General features: G+C 56.9%; 1 protein-coding gene and 1 long non-coding RNA gene across 20 annotated transcripts in view; one reads left to right on the plus strand and one right to left on the minus strand.

Annotated features, from left to right (window-relative positions):
- The window catches only part of DAB2IP (DAB2 interacting protein), a 208807-nt gene that overhangs the window by 133035 nt on the left and 56880 nt on the right, over positions 1-18892 (minus strand). For 7 of the 19 annotated variants that reach the window (XR_014081861.1, XR_014081860.1, XR_014081862.1 and 4 more), the window contains exon 1: positions 2553-2834. The exons of 11 other annotated variants lie outside the window; for them this stretch is intronic. Coding sequence is in view for 4 of the 8 variants with exons in the window: in XM_081588782.1 (XP_081444908.1) it covers positions 2553-2676 (124 nt within the window). In the remaining 4 variants the exon portion in view is untranslated. Of the gene's footprint in view, positions 1-2552; positions 2835-18892 lie in introns of those variants that run through there. One more of the 19 variants, XM_081588792.1, reaches the window with a different exon arrangement.
- Positions 6506-7428, plus strand: LOC145545012 (uncharacterized). The gene is made up of 2 exons (XR_014081789.1): positions 6506-6764; positions 7309-7428. It is a non-coding gene; the product is annotated as an uncharacterized LOC145545012 (long non-coding RNA).

Raw genomic sequence — 18892 nt, forward strand, 5'->3', positions numbered from 1 at the left:
AAAGTTACTCAGTCGTGTCTGACTCTTTGCAACCCCATGGACTGTAGCCCGCCAGGCTCCTCCATCTATGGAATTTTCCAGGCAAGAATACCTGCGTGGGTTGCCATTTCCCTCTCCAGGGGATCTTCCCGACCCAGGGATAAAACCCAGGTCTCCAGCATTGCCGACAGACTCTTTACCATCTCAGCCACCATACCAAGACACTTTCTAACTCCCCATCTTTGCACTCTGTCCGGAGTAAGGACATCCTTACTTACTCTGCTCTGTAAGGATGAGGACTTACTTACAGGTAAGACTTAATCTGCTCTGTATGAGTAAGGACTGCTGCTCTGTCCAGAGTAAGGACATCCATAGCTCACACCATATCAATTGTGGCCCGAGTCCCAAGCAGCACAGGCTTCTAGCTTTCCATGTATGGGGTTGGCCAAAAAGTTCATTTGGGTTTTCCCATAACATCTTACAGAAAAACCCGAAGGAGTTTTTGGGCCAGCCCAATATTTGCTGCCCTCAGTCCTTAAACAACCCTGCCGTCGTCACCTCCATTTACCAGTCAAGGCCACTGAGGCTGAGAGGTAACTGGCCAAAGGGTGGCTTTGTGCAGACCTGGGGCTTGAACTCCCATCTGACTCAAACACTCCCTCTGCCAAAGGAAACTCTAGCCAGGTGGTGAGACCCAGTCCAAATGTCACCTCCTCTGGGAAGTTCTCCCTGATTTCCCCAGAGGTAACTTCTGCTCAAGAACAGTCTCCTCCCACCTCCCTGCAAGCTGGGTGCTCGGCTGGGGCTCTCACACAAGTGAGCCTGGGAGCTGGGGCTCAGGCGATGGCCAGACATGCATTGATTGTCTCCTGCTCAGTTGGCTGAGCAGGAGGGGAGCTTCTGATCCTCTCTGTGCCTGCGGGGCTGAAGCTGGGCTGAGGTCAAGAGTGAAGGGAAGGTCACAGAGGGAATGAGGCAGGGGTGGGGTGGGTGCAGGAGGTGGCCTGAGCTTGCTGGTGGCCTGAGCTTGCCAGGGCATCTGTACAGCTCCCACTTCTCACAACCTGAACCTGTTTCTCCCCGAATCTTCCATGTACTACCAGCCCCCTTTGACAGCCCAGGAAGCTGAGAAAAGGGATAAGCCTTGCCCACATCACAGCGCTTGAGCCCAGATTTCTGGTGGCCCAGGGCCAGGTTGGAGGGAGGGAGCAGTCAGGAACCTCTTTAAGGAAGGCAAGGGGGGAGGAGATATCACAAGCCTTGGGAGACGCTTGAAGACTGAATTCCCAGAACACACGCGCATATGCATTCCCAGCCTCAGCTTGAACCCTTCCACGCATGGGGAACTCACTACCTCAGGAACTCACCACTTCCTGAGGAAGCCCCGTACATTGCTGCTGAGCCCTGACTGTGGGAAAAGTCTTCCCCACTCTGGGGGAGGCAGATGAACTTGTACTGCCTACCTGCCTCACATATCCTCTCACTGACGAGAAAACTGAGGTTCCGGGCAACCACAGGGTCCAGGCCACAAAACTAGAGCCCAGAGGGGTGGGCACTTGACCAGATTCCAAGCACAGATTTGCTCAAACTCCTCTGGGTCAGGCTGGGCACCAGGCCAGCCTTCCGGATTCCCAAGATAACCTGATGGTGTTTACACAGCCCAGGTATCCACTAGGTGCTCCCAGCTCCCCAACTCACCCACCTTCCTCCCACCCATGGGCACCTCCATGGGCCTGAGCCTCTGCCAGGGACTTGGACCTACCCAGGGCCCTTTGAAGGCCTCCTCCTTCCAGGGGGGCCTCCCCACTCCCTTCTACCCAGCCAGGGAAGGAAGTCCCGGCCCCCACCCAGCCCCCTGGATCACAAGCCTTTCCAGCTGAGGATCCTGTTACTGGAAAAAGAAAATGCTGCTTGCACCTCCCCCCTCGGTGTCCTGCCTCCTGGCCTTGAAAGAGAGAAACTCTTTTCAAAGGAGGTGGCGCCCACCCTCGCCCACCCACTCAGAGACGTCCTGGACAGATGTCCTTTGGAGCCAAGGACCCCTGGAATAGGACCCTCCGGAGGTCTACCCACATGTCCCTCCACCCAAGAGGTGGTGGAGTCCTGGTTAAGTCCCAGAGGAGCCATGAGGGGGTTGGGGGGAGGGTAGGCTGACAGGACAGGGTCCTGCCGGCCTGGGGAGAGCCAGAACCTGAGCCAGAACCGCTCAGGGTGACTCCATCACCCCATCCACCGCTACTGAATAAACTGAGGCGCAGAGGTCCAAACTGAGGGTCAGAGGCAAGAAGCTGAACTGCGATCTCCACTTTGCCTGCCCTTGGCAAGAGGAGACCCCCCAAGCCTCAGTTTCCCCCGATCCCCGCCCCACCCCCCACCCCCAGCGCGGTGGATGGGGAGAAGCTGGGAGAATGGGGAACAAGTAGGCACAGTAAGGGGCAACCACAGGGGGCGGGTGAGAGGGTCCGGGGTAAATCGACAGCAGGAGGACCTGGGGTCCCAGGCACCCCAGGGCACCGGGCGGTGAGCCGGGCGCTAGGGAGGCCCCGGGGGTCAGGGGTCGGGGTGGCGCCTACCCCTGGCGGGCCGAGTCCGGCTGCGGGAGCGGCTCCTCTGTCGCTGCAGCCGGGGTCGCCTGAGCAGCCGGTAGTAGTAGGAGGGCCTCCCGGTGCTCTTCCTGGCGCCGCCGCCCGCGGACATGCTGCCGCCCGCCGGGCACCGGGCCGGGCCTGGGCGCGCTCACACGGGCCCCATCGCCAGCTCCGGCCGGCCCGGCGGGCGTCCCCGCGTTCTCTCGCGCGCCGCTGCGGCCGCCGCCGAGGCCAAGGCTGCCCCACAAAGTCGCTCAAACTCCTCCTCCCGCTCCCGCCCTCCGCGGAGCAGCCGGCCCCGCCGCGGGGGCCGGGGACCGGGAGGCCGGGCTGGCACCGGCCCGGAAAGTCAGTGCGGGAGAAATCCCGGCCTGGAGTCGGCGGGGCCAGGCGGGCCGGAGTGCCGGGGACCCCAGGCGGGGTCATCGACCCTGAGAGCTTGACACCGGACCTCTGGGAGCCCGCGGCGCCCCATTCCGCCGGCGGGTATAGACTCCCGCGTATGTGCTCTCTCGGCACCGGGCAGGGCGCAAGCAAGGCGATCAGGTGGGCGCCTTGCTCCCGAACTGGTCACCTCCGATTGGGTTCGAATGAGGCCGGTGCCGCAGGGTTGGTTTCTGCCCCAGGCTCCCTGGCCTGAGCACCGTCCCACAAACACACCCCCTGACACACCAGGGCCCATGCCAGGCAGAAAGCCTTCTCTTGTGGCTCAAACGATAAAAAATCCTCCTGCGGATGCAGATGAGGGTTCGATCCCTGGGTTGGGACGATCCCCTGGAGAAGGGCGTGGCTAGCCACTCTGGTATTCTTGTCTGGAGAATCCCACGGACAGAGGAGCCTGGAGGGCTATAGTCCATGGGGCTGCAAAGAGTTGGACAGACTGAGCAACTAACACTTCACTTTCACTTCACTTCAGGCAGGACATTCACCCGTTCTTTTAAAAATCGTCCCGTTTGATATACGTATTACTTTTATATATTTACAATTAGGGTGTGTATTTCAAGCGCACAAAATGTAGAGAGAACAGAAGGAACACCTATGTATCCGTGGGGGCTTTGCCAAATCTGAACATTTTGTCCCTTTGATCTAAAGTGAAAGTCGCTCAGTCATGTCTGACTCTTTGCGACCCCATGGACTATACAGTCCATGGAATTCTCCAGGCCAGAATACTGGAGTGGGTAGCCTTTTCCTTCTCCAGGGGATCTTCCCAACCCAGGTTTCCCGCATTGCAGGCAGATTCTTTACCAGCTGAGCCACAAGGGAAGCCCTTGATCTAAACCCTCTCCCAAGTGAAACACCTCAGATGCTGTGAGGTCTCCCTCACTGGGCATTTAAAAGCAGCTCTGGCAGGGCTGCGGACAGGGCAGAACCATCCCTACCCCACTGTAAGGGTGGAAACTGAGGCTCCCCCTATGGCATCCTGCTGAAAGCCTTCAAGTCAGGCACTCCCCAGCTCAAGAGCCATCCATAGCTCCCCAGGGTCCCAAAGCCACAAGTGCAAAGAAACTTCTTTGGTATTTGAGCCTCCAGCGATCTAGTTCCCATCAAACCACCCCAGCCTCACCTCTGTTCTTCCCCTGCTTCTCACACCTCTTTACTCATAAGAGACACGGGTCCCATCCCTGGGTCAGGAGGATCCCCTGGATGGGGAGGCGGCAACCAACTCCAGTATTCTTGCCTGGAGAATCCCATGGGCAGAGGAGCCTGGCACACTACAGTCCATGGGGTCGCAAAGAGTCAGACATGACTGAAGCGACTTAGCACACACTTCGCGCGCGCACACACACACACACACACACACACACACACACACACAGAAGGGACTGGCCTCCTACCGACTTTTCTCTGCTTGGCCAAAGTCCATTGTTCTAGGGCCCACCTCCTGCGGTCACCCTGGCCTTTCGTGGGAGTATCTCTCTCTACTCCGCCTTGCCTCTGGAGCAGCATTTATTTTTAAAATTATTCTCATAACCATCTGCCTAAGCTCCAACCCCTCAAGTACAGAAAGGGAAACTGAGGCCCTGGCAGGGAGATCTAACCTGCCTCAGTGACAGAGGCAAAGGACCTTAGACGGGACTCCAACAAGTAGTCCTAGGGGTGTGTTGGTGGGAGAGTCACGTGGGGGGCCTGAGGGAGTCTGGACGGCTTCCTCCAGCATAGCTGAAAAGGTGGGGCCCTGGAGAGGGTGGGACAGTCGGCGGGAATCCACACCAGATTTTGCACCTCACAAAGGAGACCCCCTCCCTCGCTCCCTCAGCCAGGGGGGAGGGCCCCCAGGTCAGGAGAAGCCTGGATCACAGCTGGAAGCCAGGCGCCTTCCCAGGACCGGGGGGGGGGGGGGGGGGGGGGGGGGGGCCGGAGGGGTATTGCTCCTCCAAACCCTGTCTGGGTTGTCAGAAGCAATCAACTCCCTTGGCCCCTCTCCCCAGAGCTCTGGTCAATCCCTGGGGAAGATGGGAAACCACAAGGGTTGCAAGGACCCCATTAGCCTCCTTTGGCTAAAGCACTGCTCTAGCTCATTTGCAATAGCAGACATTACCAGGAGCCTCTTTTACAAATGCAGAGGCCCCTGGGTAGAGCAATACCATCTTCCATGGAGAGGTGGGCCGGGTTCTAGAGCCTCCTCCAGGGCATCCAGTTTGGAGCCGTCCCACTCATCTGGGGCTCCTGCAGCCACCTATCCACACCTTGGCATTTCCAGAAAGAATAACTTCTGCCGTCAGGCTCACTGGTTTTGGGGGGAAGAGGACTCCCAGGAGGTGCAGCTCAGGATGGGGGTAAGAGTCATCTGGCCCAGTTTCCTCTCCAAAGCAGGAATTCCCTGATGGGCAAGGTTCTAGCTTTCTCAAAGGAGACGAGAGACTGATCAAGTGATCAAGCTAATTAAGGCTGGGATGAGTGGGTCTCGTCTGGGACCCCCAACTAGCAGATTTAGGAGAGTGTGTGTAGAGGGGGGACTTCAGGATCTCATCTGTAAACACAGCTGGGATCCAAACGTCTGGCGTCGACTCTGCTTATGCTTGGGTTTTCAAGTCCTTCTCTGTGCCTCCGTTTCCCCGCCTACAAGGAGAAGGTACAGACTCCTAACCTATCTGCCTCATGGAGGGAGGAGCTTTTGCATTTCTGGCCTTGGGATGGAGTGGGCATTGCCAGGCATCCAAGCCAAACATCTCCTCGGGCCTGATATGGGTACCAAGAAGATACCAGCTGGGGGGCTGAGTAGGGGAGGGGGAGGGTGGGAGGTGAGAGAAGAGGTCCAGGACCCCCAGGCAGACAAAGCCTGGTCCCTGCACACCCAGAAGAGCATCTGGAATCAATCCGGCTGTGGAGCAAACCACCCGCCCCCTCCCATTGCCCCTGTGGCCTCCTGCCTTCAAACAGAAGCAACCGCTTTCCGGAGACTGCCCAGACTGGAGGTGGGGGGGCACCTAAAAATGCACCCCCCCTCACAGCACCACCACTTCCTGCCACAGACCTTCCTTCAGGGGAAAGCCCCAGCCAGCATGGGCTCCCCAGACCCTTCCCACCCATGAGCCAGAGGGTCTCCTGAACAGGCCCGGCTTCTACCACCCCACATGCTGTTTTGGGTGGGGTTCAAGGCTGCAGCCTCCGTTGCCCCCGGCCCCCAGATGGCCCAGCTTGTTAAACATGTGTATTTCTGAGGTTCCTCCAAGATACTTGGTTCAGTGGGTCTGGATGAAGCCTGGAAATCTGCATGTTTAGTAAGTGCCAGGCAAGGGGATTGAGGCTGGTTAAGTCAGATCCAACCTGACTGCACATCACCTTCATTATCCCTCAAAAGCCCCCAAAGGTGAACTCCCAGAGTACCACAAAGGACCAAGCTGTCACAAAGCCCCCAGTCCCCTCCCTCTGCACGCCAACCCACACCAGGCACTCTGATCTAATCTGCTCTCAGCCTCCAAAGGCTTCAGCCTCTGCCCTGATGGCCACATGGCTGCCATGAAGGTCTCCCTTCTGTACCCACCTGGCGAACTCTCCTCACCCCTCAGGACCCAGCTCAGACATCACCTCATCAAAGCAGCCTGACACTCTCCACTCTCGCCACACCCCACCGGTCAGGTTTGAAGAGTGAGGATACGGGAGAGGACCAGAGAAGGATGGACCTGAAGAATTCCGCTGTGGGCACAGGACCATCAGGATCCAGTGGTCTGGAGGGGAATAGCATCCTGCTGGGCTGTAAGTCCAGGTCAAGTGCAGGCCAGGCCAGGGCTGGGTCAGGTGGGCTCAGAGGAAGGGAGGGGTCAGCCCAGGGCAGCCTCACATCTTACTGGGCTGTCAGATTTACAGTTGTGTGAGGAAGGAGAACACAGCATACAATCAGAATTACCCCCTGGAAAGCCTTAAATTGCCCATCCGGGACTGTTTCCTCCCATGTAAGGACAGATCACCCATTTCTTCAACTAACGGGCTTCCCAGGTGGCTCTAGTGATAAAGAACCTGCCTGCCAACGCAGGAGACATAAGAGATGCAGGTTCGATCCCGGGGTCGGGAAGATCCCCTGGAGGAGGACATGGCAGCCCACTCCAGTATTCTTGCCTGGAGAATCCCATGGACAGAGGAGCCTGGCAGGCTACAGTCCATAGGGTCACAAAGACTCGGACACGACTGAAGCGACGGGGCACAGCACACAGCAAAGCAGGAGGGCCTGGTCTTTTCAGAAGGGCTATGCTGTGCAGGAAACAACAGCAACAGCAAACATCTCACATTGGATTCCACTCAGGGAGGAGAGATGCTCACGCCTGGAGGGGACCAGAGTCAGAGACCTCTAACACAGGAAGATTACAAGTTCGTCTGAGGGTGAAGTTTGGATTTAATAGCAATAAACTGTATTCAGCACTTACTGACTGCTTTAGCTATGCACATTATCTCATTTGATGGTCACCACCTTCATTTCACAAAAAATATTGGCAGCACAGAGAGGGTAAGCAATTCCCCTAAGGTCACACAGCTTGAACTAGGTGTCAGGATGTGAACTCAGGCAGGCTGGAAAGAGCAAAGGTCATAAGATTGAGCAGGACTTTATGCTGAGATGGAGGAGGGGCAACAGCCTGGAACTTTCCTTAAAAACCAGCTTTGACAAGGAGCAGGAGGAGGCAAAAAGGGATGGAGTCCTGACAGGGGAAACACTGGAGCCCACGCCAGGCTTCACACAATGGGTGTCTGGAGGGTTCAGATCTGTCAGGTTTCCTGTCGGGACGAGGGTGCGCAGTAGTGACCAGGGGAAGTCCCTAGCCAGGCAGCCCTGCATACATCCGCCTCCCAGGCTGGTCCCAATCTCTGAGTTGCTGGAGCCCTGGGCAGGGTGGGGATGGGGGTGCTGTGGGGGAACTTCATGGTTGAGGTCACGGGTCTCTGCCCCGGGAGGCAGCCTGTCTGACAGGCAATGACGGCTTCCTGTGTCCACTGCTCATCCGGGAATATGGCTGGACCATGAGTAGGACCTTCATTCAGATGGGGGAGGCTGAAGCCGGGTATCACCAGCACGGTAGGAGGGGCACACAAGCCTGAGAGGTCACGCTCAAGTGCTCGAGGCCCAGCCAGCTGTCCACCACCTCCACCAGCCTCTGGACTTCCTCCCTAAAGCCATCAACAAATTTAATGACATCCTTCATAAAAAATGGCCCAGTCAGGGCTATGATGACCCCAGGCTTAGATGGCCCTGCCCTGCTCAACACAGGCAGAACTAGGGGACCAATCAAGCGTAGATATTGGAACACACACACAGATAGGGCCTCGGGTACCGTGAGTGTTTTTTTGAAATCAAGTCATCCAAAACTGGGCTGAGCCCTTGGGAGAGGCAGAGCTCTAAGGGGGTGAAAGGCCAGTGGGCAGGGTCACTGTGTTTCTTTGGGTGCTGTGTGACTCCAAGAAAGTCCCTTGACATCTCTGGGCCTCAGGTGTCACATGTTAAGACAAGTTATCTCTGCTAATCCACCTCCATGGATCCCATCAGGATCTAGAAATTTCCTCCAGTCCCAAACTATCACCTAGGTGTTTCCCCCCGCCCTCCAGAAGCCCAGAGAAGATGACACATCTCTCTTGTACACGTCAACAGCCTGTTGTAAATCCTGGAAGGTTGGGGTTAGAAAGAAACCTCAGAGCAAGTGATGGAACCGGGGAAGCTGTGGACAGCCACTTGCCGGGAGATGCCTGCCTTTAATTCATCACAAGCTGGGATCTGGCATCAATTCTCCACACATGGAGGGTCTGATGGCCCATCCCACCCCCGCAGCCAGGGTGGAGCATGATCGCTCCTGCAGATGGGGCAATGAGGCCACGGGAGGGAGGGACTCCCTCGAGGTCACACATGGAAGCTGGGGCTTAGTCCACCTTGGGGCTTAAACAGCGATGCCCAAGACCCCCTTTCCCTCTCAATGACCTGGACCACCCCTCTCAGATGCCTGATGCGTTCTGCCCACAGGTGCCCGGCCTCCACTCCCACGGCTCTGCAGCTTGGGGCTCAAAGCCTGCAGCCAGGGTAGGAGGGGATTCGCTCTCCAGGCCCTAGCCTCAGCCCCTCCTTCTCACCCCCATCCCAGCAGCCTGCATTTCAGCCCAGATGGCCAGGCCCAGAGCGACTCTCTCTGCGTACTTCCTCTCCTGCCCTGACCCAGAAACGCTGCCAAGCTCCAGGTGGGCCCATGGCTCCTCTTTCTCCCTGCCCAGCCTGGAGCCAAGGCTCCAGGTCTCAGGCCTTCTTCTGCCCCTTCCAGCTGATGGGCCCAGACAGCTCCGCACCCACTGGGCGACAGGAGGGGGTGGCATATGGTCCCCGGGTGAGGTCAGAGAGTCCCCTCCCTTTCCAGGCAGGCCTGCCTGGTCATCTGTGAACCACTTCGTGACTGGCACTGGCCTTGGTTCTGGGGGTAAGGGAGGGGTCTTGTGCCATCCCTGCAGATCCCACTGAGGAGGACAGATGAACCTGCCCAGTAGCCAGCTTCTAGGAAGCTCCCATCTCAGCAGGAAGCTGCAAGAGTATGGGATTTGGAGTGAGGAACCAGCACTTCTTGGCTGTGTGACTTCAGCTTAGTACCTTTACCTCTCTGTGCCTCTGTTTCTTCAACTACAGACGGGCATGATGATACTTATATTATGTGGGGTTATAGAGGGTCAAATATCATAGCGAATCAAAGCCCTGTGGACAAACTGGCTGACATCTGCCCCTCTAGGCTATTTTCTTTCTCACCAATCTGTGGGCTCCTTGAGAGCAGGACAGTCAGATCTGGTCAGCACATTTACTGGCCCAGAGCAGGCTCTCAGTAAAACTGATGGGAGAGATGGTGGCAGCATAGGAAAAATGGCTGAGCCCATCTGATCTGGAGTCAGCACCGAGGAGAGGTGGAGGAGGGAGAAATCCTGGAAGACTGCCTGGAGGAAGAGTCATTGGCACTGAGCTAGAAGGCTGAGTAGGAGTTGGCATAGAGAGCAGAGGAGTATATTCTTAGAGGGACCGGCAGCTTGAGCAAAGGCCCAAAGATGGAAAACAGCAAGGCATATGTTGGGGGCAGCATATAGAACTATGAGGCCAGAACAGAGGATGAGGCAGGGGACTTGGGAGCAGGTTCTATGGGGTGTGTAAGGGTGAGAGCAGAGAGAAGAGATGGGAGATAGATCCAAGGAAGGATGAGGCCCAGGCAGCCCTGCCAGAAAGGGAGAAATAGAATAGTAAGGAGGGAACTCTGGCTGGGGAGGCAAAGGATCAGGACTCCAGGCCTGCTGTGTGGCTGCATGACTTTGAATGAGTCACAGCCCTCTCTGATCCTCACTCTGCAACTAAAAGGAGAGGCTGGCCCCATTCGGCAGGCCGGCAGGGTGGGGCTAGGCTCAGTTCAGTTCAGTCGCTCAGTCTCAGTCGCATCTGACTCTTTGCAACCCCATGGACTGCGGCATGCCAGGCTTCCCTGTCCATCACCAATTCCCCAAACTTGTTCAAACTCATGTTCATTAAATCAGTGATGCCATCCAACCATCCTATCCTCTGTCGTCCCCTTCTCCTCCTGCCTTCAATCTTTCCCAATCTTCTTTTCCTGCCTTTAATCTTTTTCTTCAATCTAGGGCTAGGCTAGATGCCTGTGAACTACAGTGGGAGAATTCGAAGTTTCCTAGCAGCTTTCTTGAGGAATCACTGGCTAAGACGGTTCTAGATGAGACTGGATACCCACCCAACACTTGAATGGGATGCACATGGCCCCACCACAGGTCTTTTGCACATGCTGTTCCTCTATATCACACTCTAACCTCAGACCTTCAGATGTCAGCTCCTTCCTGCCATTCAGGCCTCAGCTCAAATATCACCTCCCTGCCACCTTATCTCAAGTACCTCTGCCCCAATCCCCACACCCGATCCCACTGCCTTGTTTCATTTTCTTCAACTTATCACTTCCTGAAACTATCTTATCTGAGCACTGGGCTGTTCACTAATTGTCGTTCCCCAAACTTTAATGAGGGCAGGGGCCTCCTTAGTCTTGTCCCAGGCATGTCCCTCGTGCACACAGCAGCGCTCAGAAAACAGCTGATGAATGAGAAGAGCGAACGGAGCTGGGCTCAAAACCACCACTCTTTTTTTAAGAAGGGAATCGAGGACAAGGTACTTCACCTCTCTGGGCCTGGGTCTCCTCCGCATGGCATGGGCACAATGGGCTGCAGAATTTACTATCAAGCAGCAGCCTGGGCATTTTTTAAAATTTGTGGGGAGAAAATGCATCTTCGGCCTTTAAAAAACCACTCTTTTATTTCTTGGGGTTTCCCTGATAGCTCAGTTGGTAAAGAATCTGCCTGCAATGCAGGAGACCCTGGGTCGATTCCTGGGTCGGGAAGATCTGCTGGAGAAGGGATAGGCTACCCACTCCAGTATTCTGGCCTGGAGAATTCCATGGACTGTATAGACCATGGGGTTGCAAAGGGTCAGGACACCACTGAGCGACTTTCACTCACAGCAGCCTGGGACTGGTTGGGAGGCCAGGATGGAAGTCCTGACTCTAGGCAGGAGCTGGCAGAAGAAATGAAGGAATGAATACACGCCTTTGCTTTGCTGTGTGCCTTTGGGCGAGGCCCTTCCCTTTCATAGGCCCAGTTTCCTCTCCTAGAAAATGGGGTTGCCTGGGTGGTCTTTCAGATCCCTTGCACACTGACACTCAGGGCTTCTGTCCTCAATCTGGAACAGAAAGGGGAGCCCCAGCAGGTGCTAGAGGAGGGGCAGGCTGTGCCAGAGCCATGGTTCTCGACTTAATGGTTTTTCCTGGAGATCCCACCCAGCCCATAGCTGGAATCCAGAGTGAGAATTAAATGCAGCTTCTGCAACCTGTCACCCCTCAACTCCCCTTGAGAGTGAGAACAATGCCGGCCCTGCCCCTACCCAAGGAATGGCATTTTGACTGGAAATTCCACCATAGGAGAGGAGGAAGGGCTGGAGTCCTAGAATTTCTGTGCCTGCTCAGACAGGAAGTAGCTGAAAGTTTGGGGCCAAGGAAAACAAGTTCAAGGTCATCCTGGAAATCAGTGCCCTGTTCCCCGCCATGGTTAGGGACTTGCCCCTTTCCCCAGGTGGGTCTATCCTGGTAATTAATGATTAGCACAGTGTGTGTGTGTCGGGGCGGGACGGGCTGTCCAGGACCTCAGGCAAAGGCCTGTGCTATGCTCAGTTGCTTCAGTCATGTCCACCTCTGCTGTCCGTGGGATTTTCCTGGCGAGAACACTGGAATGGGTCGCCATGCCCGCCTCCAGGGAATCTTCCCAACTCAGGAATCGAGCCCACGTCTCCTGCATCTCCTGCATTGGCAGGCAGATTCTTTTTACCACTAATGCCACCTGGGAAGCCCAGCAAAGGCCTACGAAGAAGTAAATCTCAAGCAGCCTCATCTAGCATACCTTGGATGACAGGGAGCTCACTACTGAACTGGACCCCTGTCCTCAGAAAGGCTGAACGTGCAGATGCCTTCTCACAGCTAGGCCTTGCAGAAGATCTTCAGGGATCTAGTGTGCACCCTCTCTCTAAGCATGGCTTAGAGGGCTTGGGACTTGCCCAGGGTCACCCAGATGCCTCCAGCCACTCCTTGTTTCCAGCAGCAGATGAAGCTGTTACAGGCACACCTAGAGGGCTGGGATGGGAGTCTGGGCTTCAGTCCCACCCCCACACCCTTCTGGCTAAAATGCCAGGGCTTGGGGGAGGGGGTGGGCTGACCTTTCGCTGACCTTTATTAGACAGCCCAGAGGACAGAGAGAGGGGGTACTGATTTGATCCTGGTCCCACTGACAGCCCTGGGGAGGCAGTCTGGGCTACAAGGGTCTCAACACAGCCCCTCTGACCCCACGGCCTTCTCTTGCCCTGTGGCCTCTGCCCCAGCAAACTGCAGGGCAGCTTCAGGAATTTCCAGACCTGGTCTCTCTGACTTTGTGTTTCTTGTGTCCTGCTGGCACTCCCGTTCTCGTACCCACCCCCACCCCCCACCCCAACACAGCATCCTGTGCATGTCCAGACCTGCCTTCCCACGCATGCCCTACGGCGGGGGCTCCTTCCAAGCCCTGCCAGGCCAGACCCACAGAGCAGCCTGGAGCCCTCTGGAGGAGCTGGCCGGTGCTGCCCCCTACCGGGCTGCAGGACCCTGGGAAAAAAAAAACGCTTCTTGGCCCCGGCAGGACAGACCGTGGGGAGGCCCAACCCAGGGTTCCCAGGGTGTGCTCCCCAAGGGCCCCAGGGGGGCCTGGCACAGGGTCCCAGTCTGCTGAGTGACTTAGACAAGCCCACCCCCTCTGTGCCCCATACCCGCTGGGTGAGAAGCGGGGCGAGCGGAAGCTCAGCTCTCAGACTTCAAGGCATTTTCAGTCCCCTGGGGCGCATGTCAAAATGCAGGTGTCCAGGCCCACTGGGGAGGGTCTGGTTTAGCTGGCCTGGGAAGAGCCCAGGAATCTGCATTTTAACCAGCAGGGGATGGTCCAGTGTAAGGGTAGGTCCCACACTGGCCTACCTACTGCTCTCCCTCCGGGCCCTCAGTTCTATGTGGAGGCTTCTGGAACTCTAGCCCTTCAACTAGGTTAGTAGCCTCTTACAAAGTGCAGCCTGTTGCCTTTCTCAGCACCTCTGTGTGGCAGGCAGGCAGGGATTGCTGTTGTTGTTTAGTTGCCAAGTTGTGTCTGACTCTTTATGACCCCCATGGACTGTAGCCTGCCAGGCTCCTCTGTCCATGCGATTTCTCAGACAAGAATTCTGGAGTGGGTTGCCATTTCCTTCTCCAGGGCGTCTTTCTGACCTAGGGATCAAACCTGCATCTCCTGCATCAGCAGGCAGATTCTTTACCACTGAGCCACCTGGGAAGCCCAGGCTCACAGTACAGATGGGCAAACTAAGGCTAAGAACAGAGGACAGTTTGTCCCCATCCCACAGTGAAGCTCCCAGCTTCCACCTCCCTCCCTGGGCTCCCCAAATCCAGTCTAGATTCTGGAGCCCAGCAGGTCAGTTCAGGCCAGGCAGCAGCCCTGACTGGCTCCCTTTGTCCTGGTCTCAGTGCCCTCTGACCTCACCAGGTTTTGGGCTGATTAAAATATCCCCTTACAGCCCCGATAGGCCTGGTGTCTTCTTACAGGCTGGAAGGAACGTGGTCCCATCAGAGGCACCACTGCCAGCTTGGAGCTGGAGCTGGAGCTGGACACTGCTGGCACAGTGAGATTAGAGAGCCTTGCCCAGAGTGTTTGCAAAGACCAGCCCAGAGAAATCAAGGCCCAGAGAGGGGAGAGCCTTGCCTAAGTTTACACAGGACACAGTTATTAACCCCACAACAGTCACTTAGTCTCTGCTTGGCCATATTAATTCAGCAAGTCCTTATCCCAATCCTAAGAGGTGGACACTGTTCCTCTCACATTTTACAGGCACAGAAAGCAGCCAAAACTCGATCTCAAGTGACCCTGTGCTGCCACAAATGGTCTCGCCTTACCTGTACCCAGGTAATTCACCTGTCAGCCCCTTTCTAGACACCAAGAAGACAGAGCCACTTGCAAAAAGCTGTCCTGTAGCAAAAAGGCTGAGGTGTTGGCTTCTCGTCCCAGTGGAGGTGGTGGTCAGTGGGTGCTGCCCTAGACCCCTCCCCGATGTCACCTCTCAGCACTCCCAACACCTCCCCCTCCTCGGCCACACTGATCCCAGCCCCCTCCCCCAACTTCTCTCCTTCCGGGCTTTGCTCCCACCATTCCCACTCCCAGGACACAGGACACAGGACTCTGTGAAGCGGATTATTGCCAGCTCCACATTCTAGCTTGAGTCTGTCCACCCCGCTCATCTCCACGGTCACTACCTGCATCCAGGTCACCGCCATCTCTAGCTCTGGGGACTCTCATAGCCCCTGACTGCACCTCACCCCCCAACCACGCACACACACAAATCCAGCCTTACCCTCCTGAGTCTATTTTCTACAAAGCGGCCAGAGTGAGCATTTAAAAACAGCCCTCTCTCCCAGCCACCTTGGCCTTACTGGTCTTTGGACACTCTTTCTGGCTCATCCACCCCTCCGCACCCGCAGCCACCTGGTCTACTCCCACTCACTCTTCCTTTCCAGAAGGTCCATCCCCCTTCCCTCCCCAGACTGCTTCCCAAGTCATTTTCTCCAGGCTCCTGCCCCCTTCCTGCAGGGAGCCCACCACATTGTGCCGTGACATCTCGTCTTTGATGATTCATCTCACATTTGTCTCTCCTGGCACAGTGCTCCCTGAGGGTCGAGGGCCATCTGCCTGGCTCACTGTCCCCCAGTGCCCAGGCGGGCGCTGTCACATGGCCACTGCCCATCAAGGGGAGGACCGAGGGGGAGGGAGCGGGCATCACCATCGTGTTTCCCCGAAATCAGAGGACGCGGAAGATACTTTGGAGCCCCCAGACTTCCAGGCCTCTGTCCATCACGAAGCTCCCGGGCTCACAGTGAAATGGGGCCACGTGGCCTCCACCCCAAACAGGTCCCACAGCTCAGGACTTACTAATTCTCCTCCCATAGGTTTCGGTGCTTTTCATGCTGTGATTTATAGCCCATTCAATAAATTTGCCCCATTATCTTTCACATGCAGCATGCCGCCTTTCTGCCATTTAATGATGCGTTTGGCTCGCCGGGACCTCTCCCGGGACAAATCATCTAAGGCTTGGCTCTGGGATGCGGGAGTGGACCCACAAGGCCACGTGGGGTTCTCAGGGCTCTTTTGCAGACCCAAACCTGGGAGCAGGTCTGAGTCTCACACTCGGGGCTAACTGGGCAGGAGCCCAACTCCTCCCTGCTCCCTCCCTCTGGCAGGAAAACCTGGTGGGCGAGAATGAAGGCTCAGATGTCCGGTTGCCCACTGGGGCCCTAGCGGCCAGTTTTAGCACCAGGCTGCACACTCTGGTGCTTCCCCTACCCAGCCTCAGTGGTTTCCAGAGGCTCCGCAGCCGTGATCTTAATCTCCCTCTCCAACTCCCCAGGCAAGACAGGAACCCATCAGACCCGTTTCACAGATGAAGAAATGTCTCTGAAATACAGGGAAGTTGCCTCCCAGCCTTGCTTCCCCCTACTGGGTGCTTGCCAGGCTCCAACGCAGCCAGCGGAGGTTTCTGAGGACAGCCTCTGTGCTGGCTCTGTACCCAGCGCTTGGCTTGAACTCTCTCACCACAACAATCTTTAGGAGGAGAAGGTGCTGTTATGCCTATTTTACAGATGGGAGATCAAGCCTTGGAGAGAAGCAACTTCCCTGGGCTTGTACAGGAAGAAACGGACAGTGCCCCGGAGGAATTGCTCCTAGGGTGAGGGATGAGAAGGGTCTGGAGGCCCCAGGGAGGACACAGCTCCAGCCAGAGAGACCCACCCAAAACCACAAAGTGGCAGAGCGGCAGGGAGAGCTCGAGACCTTACGGTCAGATGGCTCAGAAGTTGTGATCCCACCCCTGGGGGTCCTTAGCTATGTGACTGGGGGCAAAGTTCCTTAATCTCTCTGGGCCAAATCATCCCCATCCCCCACCCCCTGTCTGTCTGATATGAATACCTTCCTCCCAGCACTGTCACGGGATTTGCATGAGGCAACACGTGGGAAGCTGCCTTGTAAACTGTCCGGTCCTGGGCCGCGTCCCTTTGGCATGTTAGGACATTGGCACGAGATATCATGCAAAGACCTGCAGGAAACCCTTGGGCTGCTCCTGGCCAAGTGTGACCGGCAGCTCTGAACCATGACGGGATATGGCCACCAGACACGGGCTCCTCCTGTGATCACAAGCTGCTTACCTCACCCCGGTACCAGGCACCTCACACCCAGGCTTGGGAGCGACTGGACAGCCCTCCTGCTCCTGGGACGCGCGGGTCCAGTGCTGCCCGGCTGGCGGACGGGGGAGTGTTGGCCAGAGAGGGGCATCCCTGTCCTGCCGGCCCCAGCCCTCTCCCCTGGCCCTCAAGTACTAGGTCTGCTTCCCTCTGCCTTCCCGCGCCTCAAAGTTTCTGCTTCCAGTTTATAGTTTCCGTAGCAACCACCTCTCTTCCTTTGATTGTTTCCCTCCCTCAGTCACTTTACCCTCTTTACAAGCAAGCCTCTCTCTTCTTCATGCTAAAGGGAGAATCACAGGGGGTGGGGGCAGGAGGTCTGGCCAGGAGAAAGAGGGCAGAGAGGGACAGGGCTGCTGGGGAAGAGGTGACCTCTGTCGGGGTGCAGTCAGGGGGCTGGTGCAGCCACGGTTTGCCCCCAAATGACCCCTGGGCGTGAGACTGCCCACAGGCTCCTCCACAGTGGGCTTCTTGAAAGGTGACTCTCATGCACAGAGTCCCAGCCTGGCCCGGCATGGAATGCTGAGCCTTTTGCAAGCTGACCAGGCCTCAGTCTGCTTGTCTTCACTTGCAAGTGCCCTGCGTTTGGATGGCCTCCAAGCCCAGGCCTCACACTCTCTGCTTCAGCGTACCCTTCCTTTCCTAGGGCCTGGCTCCAAAGTACCCCACCAGCAAGGTCCATCCAGCCCTCCCACCAGCCACACCCCATCAGAGCCTCTCTCTCCTCCACTGTGTCCGCCTCCTCATCCTAACCCTTCTCCGAGGTGGCCTTCTGCCCCGCAGGCAGGGTGTTCTGGGCAGCACAGCATTGCCTCCCTCACTCTATCTCTGAGCCCACCTACAGTAATCCATGCTGAACCCACTGCCAAAGAGACCAGGGCTCCAGGTCGGGGTCCACCCCCAGCTAGCCACTGACCCTTCCCAAGTTTGCTCTAGAACTTGATGTTCCCTGTGGTTGGGAACAGGGATGAAATTCACTTCCTTCCAGGCCGCTGGAGGCCAAAATGAGTCTGTGGGTCTGAAAGAGCTTGGAAAACTCTGAAAAGCTGTGCCAAGTCCAGGATTATACTTAGACACTGGATTAGTGCCGTCCAATAAATAGCCCAGAGGCCCCCATGACCCCGTGGGTCTCAAGGCTCTCTCTCTCTCTCCACCTGCTGACCTCCCGAGGCAGGTACTGCCCATGTCTGGCCAGCTCCATACCAAGGTCTGACCTCTCTAGGCAGTGATCCACACCACAGTGAACGGCCACCAGCTTCGCTCACACACACACACACACACACACACGCAGCAGTAGCAGCAGGTTAACTACTCCGGCTAAGGGGGCTGAGGGGTCCTCTGAGCCCCGAGTCAGCAGGGAGCAGCCAAGCCCATATGCTGGCGGCAGGGCTGGAGGCAGCCCCAGAAAGGGCTCCCCGGCCCACCAGCCCATCCACTGCCTCTCCCCTTGTTCCACCACCTGCTTCCTTTCCATGCCTGCCCCTGAGGCTGGACCAGCAAGACCCTCCCCTTTCCCTCACGGTCTGGGGGGCTCTAGGAACACCTCCCAGAGGTGCTCTCCTCAGAAGAAAGGCCTCCTCCCCTCCCCCAGGGCCCCCCCTCCTTTCTCTGGTGCTGACAATGAACTTCATCCCCACTGCTTGCCCAGCCTCAGACCTACACGTCACCCCTTGCAAACGGCTCACCTCTCCGCTGCGCCTGCCCAGGCTTGTGCTGGGATGGGGCTGGTTTCCCTGCGCAGGGGACGCCCAGAGCCACGGCGGCTCCGGGAGGGGCTCCAGTGTACACCTGAGGGCGGCTTCACCTCCCTCCAAAGACCTGCAGAATCAGAGGGCTCAGAGCAGGCTCGGAGGAAAAGGACTGAAGAATGGGAAATGTCAGAATCAAGTGGGTGAAGACAGAGCCAGGGACTCTCTTCTGTGCCTCCCTTCTTGTCCTCCATCTGCTCTGGGTTCAAGACTCCAGGATTCCCACAGCTGACACTGGGAAGCCAGGTCATTCAGCTCCCGCATCGGGGTGCGTGGTGCACACTTCCCAGGAGCCGGC

The sequence above is a fragment of the Giraffa tippelskirchi genome, chromosome 4 (assembly GCF_054371585.1).
Source record: "Giraffa tippelskirchi isolate mGirTip1 chromosome 4, T2T-mGirTip1v1.2.pri, whole genome shotgun sequence".
Lineage (NCBI taxonomy): Eukaryota > Metazoa > Chordata > Mammalia > Artiodactyla > Giraffidae > Giraffa > Giraffa tippelskirchi.